The sequence below is a fragment of the Coregonus clupeaformis genome, chromosome 1 (genome assembly GCF_020615455.1).
Source record: "Coregonus clupeaformis isolate EN_2021a chromosome 1, ASM2061545v1, whole genome shotgun sequence".
Lineage (NCBI taxonomy): Eukaryota > Metazoa > Chordata > Actinopteri > Salmoniformes > Salmonidae > Coregonus > Coregonus clupeaformis.
In genome coordinates this window covers 66,650,776-66,674,059 of record NC_059192.1, presented here as the reverse complement: position 1 = coordinate 66,674,059, position 23,284 = coordinate 66,650,776, and the positions used below count along the sequence as shown (strand labels likewise).

Genomic DNA, 23,284 nt, shown 5'->3' with positions numbered 1-23,284 from the left:
CATCAACAACTACGCAGAGGATAATGCAATAGTATTACCAGGACGCCACCCACCCAGGACACAAACACTTTGGTGGAAAGCTCAGATCAAGCAGTACTAGCACTTCAGGTGAATATCATTGCATTGTATGAGGTTATTCTTCTTATCTAAACTTGGGAGGTGAATTGATGTTGTGCAAGGTTGTAATGTCTTCTCATTTTTTGTTTTGTTATTTCCTGTTTTACAGCTTCGATGCTCTGGAGCCTGGTGTTGTTGCCAAGGAGCGTTCGGAGTCAGTCAGGACCAGGTTTCAGCTGCTGCGCAAAGCTGACATCCTTCCTCCCATAGATGGTCTGTACAAGCACCACCCGGACTGGACACAGCTAGACAAACTTATCTTTTTGAGAAGATCAGGGAGTTTTGCGACGTAGAGGCTATGGACATCACATGCCCTGCGCCAAAGAAAAAGGGCAGGACAGAAACAGGCTCTCCGAATATAGATTCCCTTGTTCATGCGTGGTTCGGACAGACCAGTCATCAGCACTATCTTCAGTACCTCTATTCAAATTACTCTCTTCTAACACACACACGTCTGGACACTTTCTGTTTACCTGGAATTTTTCCTTATTGTAGGCTACCACTTTTAGTCTTAATCTTTACTACACGACTCACTGTTTAGCACATGACCTCACATGTGAATCCTTAAAGAGATGGGTGGGGATGGCTTAAGAGGGTGTGAACAATGCTGAATGGGTGTAGACAAAGGAGAGCTCTCCAGTAGGTACCAAAACATTCAAAAGGCCATTTTCTCAAAAGTGAGTTTACAAGTTAATCAACATTCAAAGCAGAATTACTTTCCCATTGTTCCTCAAAAATGCAGTGTATGATATACAGTGGGGAAAAAAGGTATTTAGTCAGCCACCAATTGTGCAAGTTCTCCCACTTAAAAAGATGAGAGGCCTGTAATTTTCATCATAGGTACACGTCAACTATGACAGACAAAATGAGAAAAAAAAAATCCAGAAAATCACATTGTAGGATTTTTAATGAATTTATTTGCAAATTATGGTGGAAAATAAGTATTTGGTCAATAACAAAAGTTTCTCAATACTTTGTTATATACCTTTTGTTGGCAATGACACTGGTCAAACGTTTTCTGTAAGTCTACACAAGGTTTTCACACACTGTTGCTGGTATTTTGGCCCATTCCTCCATGCAGATCTCCTCTAGAGCAGTGATGTTTTGGGGCTGTCGCTGGGCAACACGGACTTTCAACTCCCTCCAAAGATTTTCTATGGGGTTGAGATCTGGAGACTGGCTAGGCCACTCCAGGACCTTGAAATGCTTCTTACGAAGCCACTCCTTCGTTGCCCGGGCAGTGTGTTTGGGATCATTGTCATGCTGAAAGACCCAGCCACGTTTCATCTTCAATGCCCTTGCTGATGGAAGGAGGTTTTCACTCAAAATCTCACGATACATGGCCCCATTCATTCTTTCCTTTACACGGATCAGTCGTCCTGGTCCCTTTGCAGAAAAACAGCCCCAAAGCATGATGTTTCCACCCCCATGCTTCACAGTAGGTATGGTGTTCTTTGGATGCAACTCAGCATTCTTTGTCCTCCAAACATGACGAGTTGAGTTTTTACCAAAAAGTTCTATTTTGGTTTCATCTGACCATATGACATTCTCCCAATCCTCTTCTGGATCATCCAAATGCACTCTAGCAAACTTCAGACGGGCCTGGACATGTACTGGCTTAAGCAGGGGGACACGTCTGGCACTGCAGGATTTGAGTCCCTGGCGGTGTAGTGTGTTACTGATGGTAGGCTTTGTTACTTTGGTCCCAGCTCTCTGCAGGTCATTCACTAGGTCCCCCCGTGTGGTTCTGGGATTTTTGCTCACCGTTCTTGTGATCATTTTGACCCCACAGGGTGAGATCTTGCGTGGAGCCCCAGATCGAGGGAGATTATCAGTGGTCTTGTATGTCTTCCATTTCCTAATAATTGCTCCCACAGTTGATTTCTTCAAACCAAGCTGCTTACCTATTGCAGATTCAGTCTTCCCAGCCTGGTGCAGGTCTACAATTTTGTTTCTGGTGTCCTTTGAAAAGATTCTCAATTTGTCTGTCATAGTTGACATGTACCTATGATGAAAATTACAGGCCTCATCTTTTTAAGTGGGAGAACTTGCACAATTGGTGGCTGACTAAATACTTTTTTCCCCACTGTACCATTTTGTAGCTCTGTGTCTACTTTTATCCATTGTAAAAAAACACCATTTCAAATTTTGCTACATAAGATTTGAGCCGGTCGGTCACAATTATTTTCTTTCAATTGACACATTTCCTTAAACAAACTGTGACTCAGTAAAATCTTTGAAATTGTTGCATGTTGCGTTTTATATTTTTGTTCAGTACATATTCCTTCTTTATTATTTTCCCCTAACCCTACCATCCCTCCCCTAATTGGAGTAAACTAATGGACAACAATACTTAGGATTCTACTTCCAGCTTATACATACTATATACATTTTATGGACACAGTGTATATTTTACATGTTATCTTGTTTTTTTTTTTTTTTAGTCCCACCCTTCAGCTCCTCTCAACCCCTCCCATCTATCTCTGAACACTATCCAGTTTTGATTTCTATTTGCCATATATTTTTCAACTGTGCTGTTTCACAAAAGTTCTGAATCTTTCTATTCTCATAGTTTCTACAGATTGTAAATTAAAGAAACATTTTTGCTAAGAGAATTATATTATTGATCAATTGACAATTACTTTTCAGATCACTCAGCAGTGCTATTTTCAGAGTTAACTCCAGGTAAATGTTGCAATTCTTCAGCCATTGCTGAACCTGCAACCAAAATCAAGCTACATCTAATGACTCTCTTCGCAGCAAAATCTGCAGAGCTGTGAAGGTTCTATCCCCCATATACAGTGCCTTCGGAAAGTATTCAGACCCCTTGACTTTTTCCACATTTTGTTAGGTTACAGCCTTATTCTAAAATTGATTAATTAACCCCCCTCAATCTACACACTTTACATTTACGTCATTTAGCAGACGCTCTTATCCAGAGCGACTTACAAATTGGTGCATTCACCTTATAGCCAAGTGGGATAACCACTTTACAATATGTTTTTTTTTTTTTTTGGGGGGTTAGAAGGATTACTTTATCCTATCCCAGGTATTCCTTAAAGAGGTGGGGTTTCAAGTGTCTCCGGAAGGTGGTGATTCCGCTGTCCTGGCGTCGTGACAGCGTTTTGGGGGGGTTAGAAGGATTACTTTATCCTATCCCAGGTATTCCTTAAAGAGGTGGGGTTTCAAGTGTCTCCGGAAGGTGGTGACTCCGCTGTCCTGGCGTCGTGAGGGAGCTTGTTCCACCATTGGGGTGCCAGAGCAGCGAACAGTTTTGACTGGGCTGAGTGGGAACTGTGCTTCCGCAGAGGTAGGGGGGCCAGCAGGCCAGAGGTGGATGAACGCAATGCCCTCGTTTGGGTGTAGGTGCCGTTCCCCTCCCAGCTCCGTAGGCAAGCACCATGGTCTTGTAGCAGATGCGAGCTTCAACTGGAAGCCAGTGGAGTGTGCGGAGGAGCGGGGTGACGTGAGAGAACTTGGGAAGGTTGAACACCAGGCGGGCTGCGGCATTCTGGATGAGTTGTAGGGGTTTAATGGCACAGGCATGGAGCCCAGCCAACAGCGAGTTAAAGTAATCCAGACGGGAGATGACAAGTGCCTGGATTAGGACCTGTGCCGCTTCCTGTGTAAGGCAGGGTCGTACTCCAAATGTTGTAGAGCATGAACCTACAGGATCGGGTCACCGCCTTGATGTTAGCGGAGAACGACAGGGTGTTGTCCAGGGTCACGCCAAGGCTCTTCGCACTCTGGGAGGAGGACACAACAGAGTTGTCAACCGTGATGGCGAGATCATGGAACGGGCAGTCCTTCCCCGGGAGGAAGATGACCAAACAAAAACAGTTTTTAAAGAAAACATAAGTATTCAGACCCTTTACGCAGTACTTTCTTGAAGTATCTTTGGCAGCGATTACAGCCTCGAGTCTTCTTGGGTATGACGCTACAAGCTTGGCACACCTGTATTTGGGGAGTTTCAGCCACTCTTCTCTGCAGATCCTCTCAAGCTCTGTCAGGTTGGATGGGGAACGTCGCTGCACAGCTATTTTCAGCTCTCTCCAGAGATGTTCGATTGGGTTCAAGTCCGGGCTCTGGCTGGGCCACTCAAGGACATTCAGAGAGTTGTCCCGAAGCCACTCCTGCGTTGTCTTGGCTTAGGGTTGTTGTCCTGTTGGAAGGTGAATCTTCACCCCAGTCAGAGGTCCTGAGCGCTCTGGAGCAGGTTTTGATCAAGGATCTCTCTGTACTTTGCTCCGTTCATCTTTCCCTCGATCCTGACCAGTCTCCCAGTCCCTGCTGCTGAAAAACATCCCCACAGCATGATGCTGCCAACACCATGCTTCACCGTAGGGATGGTGCCAGGTTTACTCCAGACGTGACGCTTGGCATTCAGGCCAAATAGTTAAATATTGGTTTAATTTTGTCATTTAGCAGACTCTCTTATCCAGAGCGACTTACAGGAGCAATTAGGGTTAAGTGCCTTGCTCAAGGGCACATCGATAGATTGTTCACCTAGTCGGCTCGGGGATTAGAACCAGCGACCTTTTGGTTACTGGCACAACGCTCTTACCCACTAAGCTACCTGCCGCCCCGGCCCCAGAGAATCTTGTTTTTCATAGTCAGAGTCCGTTCGGTGCCTTTTGGCAAACTTCAAGCGGGCTGTCATGTACCTTTTACTGAGGACTGGCTTCCGTCTGGCCACTCTACCATAAAGGCCTGATTGTGGAGTGCTGCAGAGATGGTTGTCCTTCTGGAAGGTTCTCCCATCTCCGCAGAGGAACTCTGGAGCTCTGTCAGAGTAACCATCGGGTTCTTGGTCACCTCCCTGACCAAGGCCCTTCCCTCCAGATTGCTCAGTTTGGCCTGGCGGCCAGCTCTAGGAAGAGTCTTGGTGGTTCCAAACTTTTTCCATTTAAGAATGATGGAGGCCACTTTGTTCTTGGGGACCTTCAATGCTGCAGAAATGTTTTGGTACCCTTCCCTAGATCTGTGTCTCGACACAATCCTGTCTCGGAGCTCTACGGACAATTCCTTCAACCTCATGGCTTGGTTTTTGCTCTGACATGCACTGTCAACTGTGGGACCTTACATAGACAGGTGTTTGCCTTTCCAAATCATGTCCAATAAATTGAATTTACCACAGGTGGACTCCAATCAAGTTGTAGAAACATCAAGGATGATCAATGGAAACAGGATGCACCTGAGCTCAATTTCGAGTCTCATAGCAAAGGTTCTGAATACTTATTGGAAATAAGGTATTTAATGTAATTTAATTATTTTTGCAAATATTTCTAAAAACCTATTTTCGCTTTGTCATTATGGGGTATTGTGTGTGTAGATTGATTTTTTTTTATTTAATCAATTTTAGAATAAGGCTGTAACGTAACAAAATGTGGAAAAAGTGAAGGGGTGTGAATACTTTCCATAGTCATACGCCAGTCACGCATCTTGTCACGATCGTCATAAGTAACGGACCAAGGCGCAGCGTGATATGCGTACATCTTTTAATGAGTACTTTACAAATATAACAAAACGATACGTGAAGTCCTAAGGTTAACAAAACACAAACCTCTCCGGAACAAGATCCCACAAATGACAAGTGCACAACAGGCTGCCTAAGTATGGTTCCCAATCAGAGACAACAAGCCACAGCTGCCTCTGATTGGGAACCACCCCGGCCAACATAGAACCACATGAACTAGAACATAGAACAAACAACAGACACTACACACCCTGGCTCAACTTTTAAGAGTCCCCAGAGCCAGGGCGTGACACATCTAGTATTCCACAGAATATTACAGTAAATAAAAACTCAATTACATGAAGTAACTTTTTCTAACACACTGATGACATTGAGGAATATCAACACACCGATAGACTTAAAAAGGGACAGTTCAGCCCAACACAAGTTTGTTTTCAGACTTCAAAAGTAGTCTAGCTATCTCAACAGAATATCATTTTTTAGGTCTGAAAACATCAAGCAAACGTTGATTTTGGAAGTAACTGTGCCTTTAAGACAAGAGCATGATTGCCTACTCATGTCATCTCTCACTCTGTGCCGTTGGCGTGTGCTAACTGTAATATTGAAATGAGTAAATTAAGAGTCTGGCTGAGGTAAAGCATTAAAGTGATAGTTTACTATCCTTTTAACAGACTCACCTGTGGTGTCACAGAGCATGCCTGTGTGATGACTCTTGCCCAGTCTGGTTGTGACCCCACGGTCATGGCAACCAGGTTGGGTGTGGCAACCCCCCGGAGGACCCTATAGAGCTGGGAGCGCAGCGTAGAGCAGTTACCCGAGGGGGAACTGAGTATTGACAAAGAATGAGAGAGACAGAAAATAAGGAACTAAATGCTGAAAAGAGGTTCAGGGACTTTCTTTAAAGGGATAGTTCTCTGAAAAGTTAACTTTCTGTACCTCGAAAGAAGCTCATACTTGAGTACTGTAAATTAATTGCTGTGACTACTCAACTACAGTGCTTTGCAAAAGTATTCATCCCTCTTGGCGTTTTTTCCTATTTTGTTGCATTACAACCTGTAATTTAAATTGATTTTTATACACAAAATAGTCCAAATTGGTGAAGTGAAATGAAAAAAATTACTTGTTTCAAAAAATAAATAACGGAAAAGTGGTGCGTGCATATGTATTCACCCCCTTTGCTATGAAGCCCCTAAATAAGATCTGGTGCAACCAATTACCTTCAGAAGTCACATAATTAGTTAGATTGCACACAGGTGGACTTTATTTAAGTGTCACATGATCTCAGTATATATACACCTGTTCTGAAAGGCCCCAGAGTCTGCAACACCACTAAGCAAGGGGCACCACCAAGCAAGCGGCACCATGAAGATCAAGGAGCTCTCCAAACAGGTCAGGGACAGAGTTGTGGAGAAGTACAGATCAGGGTTGGGCTATAAAAAATATCAGAAACTTTGAACATCCCACGGAGCACCATTAAATCCATTATTAATTATTATTGCTCTTATTCTTCTAGACCTGTCTGCTGCCTTTGATACTGTGAACCATCAGATCCTCCTCTCCACCCTCTCCGAGCTGGGCATCTCCGGCGCGGCTCACTCTTGGATTGCGTCCTACATGACCGGTCGCTCCTACCAAGTGGCGTGGCGAGAAGCTGTCTCCGCACCACGTGCTCTCACCACTGGTGTCCCCCAGGGCTCAGTTCTAGGCCCTCTCCTATTCTCGCTATACACCAAGTCACTTGGCTCTGTCATATCCTCACATGGCCTCTCCTATCATTGCTACGCTGACAATACACAACTAATCTTCTCCTTTCCCCCTTCTGATAACCAGGTGGCGAATCGCATCTCTGCATGTCTGGCAGACATATCAGTATGGATGACGGATCACCACCTCAAGCTGAACCTTGGCAAGACGGAGCTGCTCTTCCTCCCGGGGAAGGACTGCCCGTTCCATGATCTCGCCATCACGGTTGACAACTCCGTTGTGTCCTCCTCCCAGAGTGCGAAGAGCCTTGGCGTGACCCTGGACAACACCCTGTCGTTCTCTGCTAACATCAAGGCGGTGACCCGATCCTGTAGGTTCATGCTCTACAACATTCGGAGAGTACGACCCTGCCTTACACAGGAAGCGGCACAGGTCCTAATCCAGGCACTTGTCATCTCCCGTCTGGATTACTGCAACTCGCTGTTGGCTGGGCTCCCTGCCTGTGCCATTAAACCCCTACAACTCATCCAGAATGCCGCAGCCCGCCTGGTGTTCAACCTTCCCAAGTTCTCTCACGTCACCCCGCTCCTCCGCACACTCCACTGGCTTCCAGTTGAAGCTCGCATCTGTTACAAGACCATGGTGCTTCCCTATGGAGCTGTGAGGGGAACGGCACCTCCGTACCTTCAGGCTCTGATCAGTCCCTACACCCAAACGAGGGCATTGCGTTCATCCACCTCTGGCCTGCTGGCTCCCCTTCCTCTGCGGAAGCATAGTTCCCGCTCAGCCCAGTCAAAACTGTTCGCTGCTCTGGCACCCCAATGGTGGAACAAGCTCCCTCACGACGCCAGGACAGCGGAGTCACTCACCACCTTCCGGAGACATTTGAAACCCCACCTCTTTAAGGAATACCTGGGATAGGATAAAGTAATCCTTCTAGATACATACCCCAAGAGACTTGCAGCTGTAATTGCTGAAAAAAGGTGGCTCTACAAAGTATTGACTTTGGGGTGGGGAATAGTTATGCACGCTCAAGTTCTCTGTTATTTTGTCTTATTTCTTGTTTGTTTCACAAAAGTATATATTTGCATCTTCAAAGTGGTAGGCATGTTGTGTAAATCAAATGATACAAACCCCCCAAAAAATCAATTTTAATTCCAGGTTGTAAGGCAACAAAATAGGAAAAATGCCAAAGGGGGTGAATACTTTCGAAAAGCAAGACGATTAACAAATAAGTATGTCTCATTGCCACATCATCAACAAACGTGATTGTAACGGATGTACAGTCAGGTCCAAAATTATTGGCACCCTTGATAAAGATGAGCAAAAAAGACTTTATAAAATTAATAATACTAATACTGAGCTATACACAGTGTACAAAACATTAGGAATACCTTCATATTGAGTTGCACCCCCTTTTGCCCTCAGAACAGCCTCAATTCGTCGGGTATAGACTCTAACAAGGTGTAGAAAGCGTTACACAGGGATGCTAGCCCATGTTTACTCCAATGCTTCCAAAAGTTGTGTCAAGTTGGCTGGATGACCTGGGTGGTGGACCATTCTTGATACACATGGAAAAATGTTGAGCATGAAAAACCCAGCAGCGTTGCAGTTCTTGACACACTCAAACCAGTGTGCCTGGCACCTACGACCATACCCTGTTCAAAGGCACCTCAATCTTTTGTCTTGCCCATTCACCCTCTGAATGGCACACATACACAATCCATGTCTCAATTGTCTCAAGGCTTAAAAATCCTTCTTTAACCAGTCTCCTCCCCTTCATCTACACTGATTGAAGATGATATCAATAAGGGATCATAGCTTTCATGTCATGGAACGAGGTGTTCGTAATGTTTTGTACAATCAGTGTATTGTATGCTAAAAAAAGTAAATAATACAAGGGCCTGGAAAGATTCTGTAAGGAGGAACGGTCTAAGATCCCTCCCATGTGTTCTCCAATCTCATAAAACATTTTAGAAAAGGCTCAGTGCCTACATCCTCGCAAGGTGAGGTATTGAAAACGGGTGGCAATAAGTTTTACCCATATCTTTGAGATAAAAACATTACTTGTTAATCATAATCTTTCTCTGAGCAATTGTATTAGTATAAAATAATAGAACTTTCCTGAATTTTTGAGCATACAATATAGCTCAATATTTGTATTATGTTTTTTTATACAGTCTTTTTTGCTCATCTTTATCTAGGGCACCAATAATTTCGGACCCGACTGTATATAAAACTACAAACGGAAAAGCCAGGTGGACAGGACACTGTCACTAAGGGATGAGCATGATGGATAGGTAGTGTAGTCTCACCTGAAGGTACAGCCTGTGATGGTGTTGTGAGTGAAAAGGATGGGCATGCGGGTGCTGGGGTTAATAGAGCACTCTCCCCCCAGTGACACACCCAGAACAGTTAGCTGAATCTGAGTCAAAGAACAGGAACTCACTCAGTATATTGGCACTACGCCTCACCCCATTTAAACCAATGCAGTGCAGTATAAGAATGGAAAAATAAATATAGCTGCAAGCAGCAATGAAACGTGGTGCTGGCTATGAGCAGGCTTAAAGAGACAGTTGCATGGAAGCATTATACATCCTCCCTCGTGTACATGTAACAATTCAAAACATGTTATATGCAAGTTTCAAGTTGATAAAGTGAAAAGAAGTGAAATTAGGATTTAAGCCTAATTGAGGACAAAAAAAAATGGAAAATAGAAAGTAGTTATTTTCCTAAATGCTTCATACGGGGCTTATTTCTTTATTTTGAAAAGTTACATATCTTGGAAACGTGAGTGCTGCCAAGAAAAACATTTTGGGACTATGTCAACAATGAAACAAATATCAAAAGATAGTTTGTGTGGAATTGTCCTTTAACTCTTCTCAAACCTACTAGAGACAGACATGATTGACATACATTCTGAGTTTTGTGTCAATCTGATGTACGGTTCATGAGATGATTTTTGAAGATGTTATAAAAAATCCAAGATGGTTGAAAATCCAAGATTGCGGCAGTCAGGTCCATGAGGCAGAATTGTTCCTTAAATTGAGAAACACTCATACCAAGTGTTGTGCTTGCATGTGTAACTGGGGGGTGGAGCTGACCCTTAGTCTTTTTATATCATTTAGATTTTTTCAAATTGATTAACGACTGACATGGTGAACATACTGTATATTTGGAGTTCCGAGTCAAACAGTTTTACAGTTCATGAGAAGAAGATTTTATTTATAATTCAGGATGGTGGAAAAACCTTGAGTCAAATTTGTTCGTTATGATGAGAAACATTGATATACCAAGCTTCGTGGTTATACGTCAAACAGGGCACTGCGGCTGAGCCTTAGTAGACTTTGAATGCTTATTACAGCACCACCTATTGGCCATATTGCCAAAGTATAATAATTGTTTTTACCAATCGCGCATTGTGATATTGCAACAAGTGCGAAAGAATAATCAGAAGAAAAAAATTATTCCATCAAAAACAAAAGGTTTTCTTGCAGCTTTGCTGTCAGCACCCCTAATAATAACATTCAGTACATAGTGTCAAGGTTATGTAAAATTCTTCAAAGCGACTGTAGTGTAGGCCCATTGATTTTACTGATATTCAGTTGTCTTCTCTGAATAGTTTTTAAATTAAACAAAGTCGCATACATGTCTCTGTATATCAACAAATAGTATGTCTCTGTATATCAAGAAGTAGTATGGCAAAAAATGAAAAACATTGTCTCTGCATGTCATGATGTATGCTATTCCCGAAGTAAGGATACAGGTTGGACTGCTTCGCCAAACTGACCAATCACTGGAGACCCCACTGTTAGTCCCACCACAGGGGTTGGTTCAGGAGTCGGAGGGGGTGTGGCTAACTGTGAGAAAGAGATGACTTTCAATTACATTTGAATATTGAACCATAGCATTGATACAATAGACATACAGTGCATTCGGAGAGTATTCAGACCCCTTCCCCTTTTCCCAAAAATGTTTACGTTACAGCCTTATTCTAAAAATGGATTAAATTAATTGTTTTCCTTAGCAATCTACACACAACACCCCATAATGGCAAAGTGAAAACAGGTTTCTAGAAATGTTTGCAAATGTATTAAAATAAAAAACAAATAGCTTATTTACATAAGTATTCAGACCCTTTGCTGTGAGACTCAAAATTGAGCTCAGGTGCATCCTGTTTCCATTTATCATCCTTGGGATGTTTCTACAACTTGAGTGGAGTCCACCTGTGGTAAATTCAATTGATTGGACATGATTTGGAAAGGCACATACCTGTCTTTATAAGGTCCCACAGTTAACAGTGCACGTCAGAGGAAAAACCAAGCAATGAGGTTGAAGGAATTGTCCGTAGAGCTCCGAGACAGGATTGTGTCGAGGCACTAATCTGGGGAAGGGTACCAAAACATTTCTGCAGCATTGAAGGTCCCCAAGAACAATATGGCCATCATTCTTAAATGGAAGACGTTTGGAACCACCAAGACTCTTCCTAGAGCTGGCCGCCCAGCCAAACTGAGCAATCGGGGGAGAAGGGCCTTGGTCAGGGAGGTGACCAAGAACCTGATGGTCACTCTGACAGAGGTCCAGAGTTCCTCTGTGGAGATGGGAGAACCTCCCAGAAGGCCAACCATCTCTGCAGCACTCCACCAATCAGGCCTTTATGGTAGAGTGGCCAGATGGAAGCCAGTCCTCAGTAAAAGGCCACATGACAGCCCGCTTGGAGTTTGCCAAAAGGCACCTAAAGGACACCATGTGAAACAAGATTCTCTGGTCTATTGAAACCAAGATTGAACTCTTTGGCCTGAATGCCAAGCGTCACATCTGGAGGAACCCTGGCACCATCCCTACGGTGAAGCATGGTGGTGGCAGTATCATGCTTTAGGGATGTTTTTCAGTGGCAGGGACTGGGAGACTAGTCAGCATCGAGGGAAAGATGAACGGAGCAAAGTAGAGAGAGATCCTTGATGAAAACCTGCTCCAGAGTGCTCAGGATCTCAGATTGGGGTGAAGGTTCACCTTCCAACAGGACAACGACCCTAAGCACACAGCAAAGACAACGCAGGAGTGGCTTCAGGACAAGTCTCTGAATGTCCTTGAGTGGCCCAGCCAGAGCCTGGACTTAAACCCGATCGAACATCTCTGGAGACCTGAAAATAGCTGTGCAGCAACACTCCCCATCCAACCTGACAGAGCTTGAGAGGATCTGCAGAGAAGAATGGGAGAAACTCCCCAAATACAGGTGTGCCAAGCTTGTAGCATCATACCCAAGAAGACTTGAGGCTGTAATCGCTGCCAAAGGTGCTTCAACAAAGTACTGAGTAAAGGGTCTGAATACTTATGTAAATGTGATATTTAAGTTGTATTTTTATTTTTTAGAAACATTTATAAAAACCTGTTTTTGCTTTGTCATTATGGGTATTGTGTGTAGATTAATAAGGGGGGAAAAAACTATTTAATCCATTTTAGAATAAGGCTGTAATGTAACAAATGTGGGGTCTGAATACTTTCCAAATGCACTGTACCAGGGTAGGAGTCAATTCCATTTCAATTTAGTCAATGCAGGAAGTAAACAGAAATTCCAATATTTAATTTAATCAGTCATGTGTTTTCATGGTCATCACCCACTCACTGTTAAAGGGATACTTCGGGATTTTGGCAACCATTTTTATGTCTCTGTGTCCAGTATGAAGGTAGTTAGAGGTAGTTTTGCGAGCCAATGCTAACTAGCGTTAGCGCAATGACTAGAAGTCTATAGGTATCTGTTAGCGCAATAACTACAACTAGCTTGCTAGTAGATACCCATAGAGACTTCCCGTCCTTGCGCTAATGCTAGTTAGCAACTTCCTTCAAACTGCATGCAGAGACATAAAAATGGTATCCACAAGTTAATCTGTCTCTGGGGAAGTATTGCCAAAATTCCAAAGTATCCCTTTAAGTTTGTCAAAGTCCCGACATCAGCGTATAGCTATTCTGCAACAGGGCTTTTTGACGCAAGAATGCGTGCACATCGTTCTAACGTGATGTTTGTTTGTAAACTAAAAATTGCACTATACACCATTGATTGAAAGCCTACCTGGAAACGGACAGTGTGCTTCTGCAACAGCTTCGTATCCGAGTCAGTGTCTACCAAGACCATGTTTACTGTTGCCATCGTGATCTCCCCTATAATTGTGTACCATATAAGATAGTCAACCTGCATGTGGAAAAGAATGAGAAGATGTGAGCTAGAAAGATTACATGGATATTCAGTCAACTTCTCAAATGTATTAATGTTCTTGGACAATTGTTTAATTTGATTGTTTAATCTCTAACCTTTGACACCACATTGAGACAGGAACCATTTTGTTCTCTCGGCTTAGGCCAACCAGGGCCAACTAGTGGAGTGACTGGGATCTAACACAAGAAGAGAATGCGAGGTCAGTGTGTGCGGTCCAAATCTTTCCCCTTAAGCCCTAAAGAATGCACTTCTTCACTCCCTTCCCCAAAGTACAGTGGCTAGTGAAAGTCTACACACCCCTTGCAGTCTTCAAATGTTGCTGCTTTAAATCAAAAACTGGATTAGATTATTATTAATTTTTTTACTGATCTCACAACCTACAATCCACATTCCAAATGAATAAACATTTCAAAACAAAAGATGTCTTGATTGCGTATGTCTTTACACCCCAGAGTTCATACTTGGTGGAAACACCTTTGGCAGCCATTAAAGCTGTTTTGTCAACATTTCTCAAGCTCAATACATTTGGTTGGAAATCATTGATGGAAATCAATATTCAAACCTTATCTAGGATTTTCAAGCAAATTTAATTCAGGACTGAGACTGGACCACTCAGGAACACTCAACACCTCTTGTAAAGCTATTATGTTGTGTCTTTGGCTTTAAAATGTGTGTAATTGTCCCGCTGAAAAATAAAACTAGCCCAGGGTTAGGTTTTCAGAAGGCTGAGGCGGGTTTGCTCCTTTAAGATCCTGACAAACTTTCCAGTCCCTCCCGGTGACAAGCATACCCATAACATGATGCTGCAGCCACAATACTTAAAAATAGAGAGGGGTTCACTAGTGTGTTGTATTGAATTTGACCCAAACCTGTAGTTTTTAATTTAGGCTAACATTTTTAATTTATTTGCCGTGTTGTATTACTTAACGGCCTTATAGCAAACACAATGGATGATTTGGAGCGGATTGTTATTTATTTTTGTACTTTTTACTCCTTTTTCGTGATATCCAAATTGGTAGTTCCAGCCTTGTCCCATCGCTGCAACTCCTGTACGGACTCGGGAGAGACGAAGGTCGAGAGCCATGCGTCCTCCAAAACACGACCCTGACAAGCCGCACTGCTTCTTACATTTTACATTTTAGTAATTTAGCAGACGCTCTTATCCAGAGCGACTTACAGTTAGTGAGTGCATACATTTTTTCATACTGGCCCCCCGTGGGAAACGAACCCACAACCCTGGCGTTGCAAGCGCCATGCTCTACCAACTGAGCTACACGGGGCCTCTTGACACACTGCTCGCTTAACCCGGAAGCCAGCCGCACCAATGTGTCGGAGGAAACACTGTACAACTGGCGACCGTGTCAGCGTGCATGCGCCCGGCCCGCCACAGGAGTCGCTAGAACACGATGGGAAAAGGACATCCTGGCCGGCCAAACCCTCCCCTAACCCGGACGACGCTGGGCCAATTGTGCGTCGCCTCATGGGTCTCCCGGTCGTGGCCAAGTAAAGAGGAAAACCCGCCATAGTCTTCTGAAAACCTAACCCTGGGATAAAGTTATATTTTTCAGTGGGCCAATTACACAAATTGTAATGCCAAAGACATACCCGAATGGCTTTCCGAGAGGTGTTGGAATGTTCCTGAATGGTCCAGTCTTAGTCTTGACTAAAATCTGCTTGAATATAGCGGTCCATCATGATTCCCAACCAAATTCTGAACTTGTGCAATTTTTACAAAAACAATGGATATACTGTATGTTGCCCTAAGAGTTGTGCAAAGTTGGTAGTCTTATTCAAAATTATTCACAGCTGCAATGGCTGCCAAAGGTGCTTCCACCAATAATTAACTATGGGGTGTGAAAACATATGCAATCAAGACATCTTCATTTTTTATGTTTTATTAATTAGGAGCATTTTCTATAATTTTTCATTCACTTTGAAAATGTGGAGTAGGTTGTGTAGATCGGTAGGAAAAAAATCTAATTGAATCACTTTTTAGATTTCATTTAGGGCAGCAAAATGTGAAGACTGCAAGGTGTGTGTAGATTTTCACTAGCGACTGTATGTACTCATTTACCTTTCTCCCCGAAGGATGTACTCGTTCACTGCATATATTGAAAGCATGGGATTGGTATAAGAAGAAATAAGGTGGAGACGCTCTCCAGCTCCATGCTCACACCAATCCAATGCTTTGAAATCAATGAGGGGAAGTGAATGAGTGCACACTTCGGAAAGAGGCTAGAGAATGGGGCCGCAGAAAGTGAGTGCCATCCAATCTGAGACAAGTCACATGTTTTTGCCCTCTGTAATGTGTGGTCAATCTTACCAGATTATCTGGTAATATCTGAATGCTCTCATGGACTGGAATCTGTAATGACGACAATAATTAGTTGTGGTAGAATGTGTTAACATTACTGGAATCTTCACAGTGAAAGACAAGGCAATAGAAATGTGGCCAATTGCAACGAAGACGTTGAACTTCTTACATAGCACTGTGTTATTGCTGGTTTCTTAAAACAATATTAAAGGGAGATTACATGCACCTGCGTGCTAAAATAAGATTGATTGCAACGCAAAACCCACAAGAATAAACCAGTGATTTAGCTGATCTCACGTTGACACCAGATAGCTGCAACTTTTGGCGTCTAGGTTCTCTATTCCCGCCCCCAATGAAATAACGACATATCAGTAGCATCGGAAACCACAAGGCTGATGAATGTAAAATACTTATATCAGTACAACAATATAAAAGTAATAGACATATTTCATTCTAACATTCAAACATTTAATCGTAAAATAGAAACATATTATAGCCTAATGTGCCATTTGAAATAACTTCATTAGACTACATTTTCATTTGATAAAAATTATATAACTCAATTATGATTGGCTTGATTTAGTTACACATTTTAAAATATGGACAGTGCAGGGATATCCCCCCCCATTTCATTTAGTCTCTGAGAAAATAAGCTAATTGATTGCACCCAAATTGGCAATTTTAATTGATAGGATTCAGATATTAAATAAATTGGAACACTTTACTTGACACCCAGCGCCATAACACGTCATGACAGTCATAACCATGTCATAATAACATAAGAGTGTCAAAACCCACAAAACCTACCACATAAGGCAAAACATTCCATTACACCATAGCCTACTTGTCAACAGTATGTTTATGTTATTTTAAAATGTTCTGAAATTGACCATATTAAATTATCATTGTAATTGTGCACACATTGATGTCAGACATGCACCTACCCCCCATGCTCTTTCTGATGACTGGGATGAATGCATGAGCAGACTTTAGGAGCACGACAAGACACCCTCTGTGACTGATGACTGACATAGGCCTATCACGTACATGCTCTTATCTGGCTTATATGATTATGATGGTCATAATGCTTCTTGACAGTGTCAAAGTGTATTTTCTTAGTCCAAGTAAAGCGACACAGGATGGTCATAATGCTTCTTGACAGTGTCATAAGGTGCATTTTCTTATTCCAAGTAAAGCGACACAGGATGGTCATAATGCTTTATGACAGTGTCATAAAGTGTATTTTCTACAAGTTATTTAACCTTTTCACGCGTGAGTTCCAAATATCTCTAACCGTTGCCCCTGCATGAGTTTTTTCATGCGCGTGATGTCAGAATGCTCTCACTGTTCCAAACTGTGATTGTTACGCAACAAGACAGTTACCCGCGCTGCCCTCAAACCAAGGCACGCTGCCTACTAATTATCTATAGGTCGTCTCAACTTGTCAAATTCAAATTATTTTCTAACAGTTTGAATTAACCGGAAAGGCCGCTCAGCAAGGAAGAAGCCACTGCTCCAAAACCGCCATAAAAAAGCCAGACTACGGTTTGCAACTGCACATGGGGACAAAGATCATACTTTTTGGAGAAATGTCCTCTAGTCTGATGTAACAAAAATAGAACTGTTTGGCCATAATGACCATCGTTATGTTTGGAGGAAAAAGGTGGAGCTTGCAAGTTGAAGAACACCATCCCAACTGTGAAGCACGGGGTGGCAGCATCATGCTGTGGGGGTGCTTTGCTGCAGGAGGGACTGGTGCGCTTCACAAAATAGATGGCATCATGAGGAAGGAAAATTATGTGGATATATTGAAGCAACATCTCAAGACATCAGTCAGGAAGTTAAAGCTTGGTCACAAATGGGTCTTCCAAATGGACAATGACCCCAAGCATACTTCCAAAGTTGTGGCAAAATGGCTTAAGGACGTCAAGGTATTGGAGTGGCCATCACAAAGCCCTGACCTCAATCCTATAGAAAATGTGTGGGCAGAACTGAAAAAGCGTGTGCGAGCAAGGAGGCCTACAAACCTGACTCAGTTACGCCAACTCTGTCAGGAGGAATGGGCCAAAATTCCCCCAACTTATTGTGGGAAGCTTGTGGAAGGCTACCCGAAACGTTTGACCCAAGTTAAACAATTTAAAGGCAATGCTAACAAATTATAATTGAGTGTTTGTAAACTTCTGACCCACTGGGAATGTGATGAAAGAAATAAAAGCTGAAATAAATAATTCTCTCTACTATTATTCTGATATTTCACATTCTTAAAATAAAATGGTGATCCTAACTGACCTAAAACAGGGAATTTTTACTAGGATTAAATGTCAGGAATTGTGAAAAACTGAGTTTAAATGTATTTGGCTAAGGTGTATGTAAACTTCCGACTTCAACTGTATGTGTAAAATCCTTTTTTTTATGTTGTACTGATTATGATGAGCTAATGCTAAGCTATTTGCCGGCTATGTGTGGGACCATATTTGTTGACATTATACAATGCATTCTGGTTGTCACGTAAGCGTCTGTCAGACCAAAGATGTTATAACAAGAGATAGTTCACTCGACTGACTTATGGGTGCTTTCAAGACAACTGTGAACTCTGAAAAATACTAGGTAAAATCATGACGTCAATGATCTTCAGGTCGGAAAGTCGGAGCTCTAGAAAGAGTTCCCGAGTTGGATAACCGTTCAAAAATATTTTTCCCAGTCGGAGCTCGTTTTTCCCCTGAGTTGCCAGTTGTCTTGAACGCACTGAAGTCGGAAGTCAGAGATTTCCCAGTTCCCAGTTGTTTTGAACGTGGCATCAGATTGTAACTTTGGTACCTCAGGGTTGCCATCTCAGACCCCCCTTTCCAGGGTTTTGTTTGCACCCCATTTATTGATAAATCCCCCATCATAGTAATATTTCCTGCATCATATCCCCCCATGATACCTTCCCCCATTTCTACCCCCCATGGACTTGAAACCCCCCCACAAATGAAATGAACCCCCCCACAAACCCCCCTAAAATGGTTTCATCCCTGTTTAGCTTTCGCGCTACGGTTAGGCTAGGCAGTAGGCTTGTATTTGGTGTGATGATCTGTGAGGTGAAAACATGTTATTTGCTTTGTGATTTTGTCAAAAACTGTAAACGACCTGTCAAGTCATGTGCTCCAGTTCTTGTATTCACTGTAACAAGTACATCAACAATTTGTAATATGCTGAAAAGTGGCTAAACTAAGTTCATATTTTTGACTTTGTTTATTTGTGTCTCATAGTGAATGGCATTCTGGGATTAGGGAGTTTTTGCCAAGTCAAACATAAACAAACATGGCTGCCATCATAAAGAATTTAGCTGATGTTAGCTTAGCTGACACACATTTATTTTCTTAACATTACATTAGTCTCGTGCTCACCAGAGATGTGGTACATTGTAAACTAGTCTAGCTGTTAGGTCGCTAACTTATGTTTTGTTTTTTGTCAGCGCAACCTGTTATTTAGACTGGTTTATGGAATTAGTTTGGCTGTGGATGTGTTCCGTGTGATGCTTGGATGATGAAGTTCGCATTTATCTTTTACGATAAAAGGTCAAATAAAGTTTAAGACCTTTATTTTCCACCAGTACAAAAAAATATATAGATGCTGTTCAGACAATAATGCTGTTTAGACACGTTTGTTGCGTCATACGTTCTGTTGCTACTGTTCCAATCACATATTTGAGATCGTACGCTGCAGGGACCACTCAACAATGATCACAAATACGTGATCATACGCATCAAAGGGTTAAAATATGATGGAAAAAAAATTACTAAAGAATTCATTACAACAACAAAGGACTTAAACAAACTTTCAAACGAAAGGCAACTTCTTGGCAGGAAAAAAACACATTTGAATAAATGTGGGTTGACACTTGTGTCATAACCAGCCATAAAATTATACAGTATATGGTCACAACAGGTGTAAATATGGGTCAAGACAGTGTTATGACCATATTATGACATGTTATGACAAGTTATGTCAGTTATTATGACATGGTTATGACCGTGTCATAGCGTGTCATGACGCTGGGTGTCAAGTAAAGTGTTACCAAATAATTATAGTACACAAAATCTAATTTGGACCAAACTTCTTCCTAATAATGAGTAAGACATGAGGAATCCAAATAAATGGTCAAAAGCCACCCACAGACCCCATGCAATCCCACCCCAACAACCAGTATCAGTTTTCTATGTTTGATGAGTAGTATGGAGCTGCGTCTTGGAGTATTGCTTCTCCATATTATGTAACGTATTCCCTGTGAATCTGGTAAATCCCCCCATTCAGAGAAATTTGTAATTGAAGTCGCTTGCATTATTTACCATAAAATACATTTAAATTGATAATTTGGGTGCAATCAATTAGCTTAATTTCTCAGAGATCAAATTATATTTCCACAAAATAATGATTCAGGAATGCTAATCGTATCTGTTACTAACCACAAACTATTTCAGAACAATCTGAGATGGTGGGTGTCGAAATCGTCTTTCTTGTGCTTTTTGAGGTGGAACGACCCTTGTACGGAATGATTGACAAATAGTTAAATCTAACCTTGGTCTGCTCAATAAGCAGGTTCAATAATACCCACCAGAGGGTGAAAATGTCTTCAAAGATTTTGAACTAAAAGTTAACACTGACATCTGCTTTAGGGAGCGGTAATTCAGTGGCCATTAATGGTTGCAATTGAAATCAGCTCTGCGGGTGATTTTATTGTGTATTGATCATTTAACAAGACCTTATCTTGTGTTAATACAGTGGCCAATGGTGGTTGCAATAGGCCCAAGGTGTTTAAGGTATTTATATTATAGAGATACTGTCCACATGCATCCAAACCTTGAGCACGCACATGCACACACACACTAACCTTGAGCAGGCTGATGCCATTGAAGTAGGACTGTGCATTGAGACTTGGGTCTGTGGCACAGGATTGGGGAGTCAGTGTGCGGGTGCAGGAGAGAGAAATAGATCGCAGGAACCCTACAAGGGGAGACCAGATATAGAAATATAGAACAAACCAAAAAACGTTTTAATAAAAATAAAATAATGACTTGAGTACTGGTCATTAATGTACGCAATGGAAAACGAAAATGAGCGATTCTTATTGGACAAGTCCAGGTAGTCCTTCCCTGTTTCAGTCAGTTTTCTTCCATTTGGTGCCTAATGAACATGACCCAGGTCTCCCAAGACTGTTAGCACCACCCAGCAGTTCAGCCAACTGCAGCAGTAAATAAGATTTCTACTTTATTCAGAGTACAGGGGCAGGTTCAGCAGGACACAACGTTGGCCAACGTTCAGATAGAAATATGCTATGTAGAACATAAATGTCTATCTGACATGTTGAAGGAATCATGTCAACTCTATTCATGGCATGTCTATCGGCAAGGTTCAACAACGTTTGGCTACTGAACAGTTGCCATCTTACTGGCAGGGTTACGCTCGACACAGGAAGATGTGGCGGCCCCTGGTGAAGGCTGTCGAAGGACCCCCCGAATGGAGGAGCTGTTGAAATGGGACATGATTGTGTCATCAACCTGCGACAAAGTAAGAAGACTGATCAGAGGAGAGAAAAATTACTACGCCTGTCTGAATGATTCAATCGCTGGTTAAGATAGTTATTATACAGACACCACATCTCAACATACCCTGTAGAAATCTTTGGTGTGGGTACTATAAGTTGCGGATCCCTTCCAATAGAAGTGGTATGAGGCGTACAATGGTGTATTAGCAAGAGCTGGAAGGGTCTGGGAAACTGTAGTTTTATCTGTAGAAAAGGAATGGACGGATCACTATCAGGAAAAAACACCCGTAAAAACATTTATGTGTGTGTGTGTGTGTGTGTGAGATTACCCTCTTCTGGTCGAATGCAGACAAATTTGTTTGTGACAGTGACGCATGAAGGATCCACATTGACTCTGAACATCAACCAGCTCTCAATGCATTCACCATATCTGCAAAACATCAAACAATTCAATTGGTAAAATCAATGTTCCTTGATGTGCTTTAGCAATGCATAACTAAAGAAATCTGATCAATTGCAGTCATTTACTTTACAGTGCATTCATAAAGTATTCAGACTCCTTCACCATTTCCACATTTTGTTACGTTACAGTCTTATTCTAAAATAGATTACATTTTAAAAAATCCTCAATCTACACACAATGCCCCATAATGACAAAGCGAAAACAAGTTTTTAGAAATGTTTGCAAATCTATTAAAAATAAACAGAAATACCTTATTTACATAAGTATTCAGACCCTTTGCTCTGAGACTCGAAATTGAGCTCAGGTGCATCCTGTTTCCATTGATCATCCTTGATGTTTCTACAACTTGATTGGAGTCTACCTGTGGTAAATTCAATTGATTGGACATTATTTGGAAAGGCACACACCTGTCTATATAAGGTCCCACAGTTGACAGTGCATGTCAGAAGAAAAACCAAGCCATGAGGTCAAAGGAATTGTCTGTAGAGCTCAGAGACAGGATTGTGTCGAGGCACATATCCGGGGAAGGGTACCAAAACATTTCTGCAGCATTGAAGGTCCCCAAGAACACAGTGGCCTCCATCATTCTTAAATGGAAGAAGCTTGGAACCACCAAGACTCTTCCTAGAGCTGGCCGCCCGGCCAAACTGAGCAATCGGGGGAGAAGGGCCTTGGTCAGGGAGGTGACCAAGAACCCGATGGTCACTCTGACAGAGCTCCAGAGTTCCTCTGCAGCACTCCACCAATCAGGCATTTATGGTAGAGTGGCCAGACGGAAGCCAGTCCTCAGTAAAAGGCACATGACAGCCCGCTTGGAGTTTGCCAAAAGGCACCTAAAGGACTCTCAGACCATGAGAAACAAGATTCTCTGGTCTGATGAAACCAAGATTGAACTCTTTGGCCTGCATGCCAAGCATCACATCTGGAGGAAACCAGGCACCGCTCATCACCTGGCCAATACCATCCCTACGGTGAAGCATGGTGGTGGCAGCATCATGCTGTGGGGATGTTTTTCAGCGGCAGGGACTGGGAGACTAGTCAGGATCGAGGGAAAGATGAACGGCACAAAGTACAAAGAGATCCTTGATGAAAACCTGCTCCAGAGTGGAGCGAAGGTTCACCTTCCAACAGGACAACGACCCTAAGCACACTGCCAAGACAACGCAGGAGTGGCTTCGGGACAAGTCTCTGAATGTCCTTGAGTGGCCCAGCCAGAACCCAGACTTGAACCGGATCGAACATCTCTGGAGAGACCTGAAAATAGCTGTGCAGCGACGCTCCCCATCCAACATAACAGAGCTTGAGAGGATCTGCAGAGAAGAATGGGAGAAACTCCCCAAATACAGGTGTGCCAAGCTTGTAGCGTCATACCCAAGAAGACTCGAGGCTGTAATCGCTGCCAAAAGTACTTCAACAAAATACTGGGTAAAGGGTCTGAATACTCATGTATATTACATATTTCAGTTTTA

General features: G+C 42.5%; 1 protein-coding gene and 1 long non-coding RNA gene across 4 annotated transcripts in view; one reads left to right on the top strand and one right to left on the bottom strand.

Moving 5' to 3' along the window:
* LOC121572430 overlaps positions 1–735 on the top strand; it is a 1,399-nt gene extending 664 nt beyond the window's left edge. The window contains exons 2-3 of the long non-coding RNA XR_006001885.2: positions 1–108; positions 227–735. The exon at positions 1–108 is cut by the window's left edge and continues 132 nt beyond it. This is a non-coding gene — a long non-coding RNA (uncharacterized LOC121572430). The remainder of the gene's footprint in view (positions 109–226) is intronic.
* LOC121572386 (tectonic-3) overlaps positions 1–23,284 on the bottom strand; it is a 36,460-nt gene that overhangs the window by 11,602 nt on the left and 1,574 nt on the right. For 2 of the 3 annotated variants that reach the window (XM_041884444.2, XM_041884457.1), the window contains exons 3-12: positions 21,682–21,782; positions 21,477–21,595; positions 21,257–21,365; positions 20,699–20,811; positions 15,835–15,876; positions 13,607–13,687; positions 13,368–13,487; positions 11,062–11,157; positions 9,613–9,716; positions 6,271–6,418 (exon numbers count right to left, since the gene is read on the bottom strand). In XM_041884444.2, coding sequence (XP_041740378.1) covers positions 6,271–6,418; positions 9,613–9,716; positions 11,062–11,157; positions 13,368–13,487; positions 13,607–13,687; positions 15,835–15,876; positions 20,699–20,811; positions 21,257–21,365; positions 21,477–21,595; positions 21,682–21,782 — 1,033 coding nt within the window. Of the gene's footprint in view, positions 1–5,815; positions 6,187–6,270; positions 6,419–9,612; positions 9,717–11,061; positions 11,158–13,367; positions 13,488–13,606; positions 13,688–15,834; positions 15,877–20,698; positions 20,812–21,256; positions 21,366–21,476; positions 21,596–21,681; positions 21,783–23,284 lie in introns of those variants that run through there. The other variant, XM_041884451.2, reaches the window with a different exon arrangement.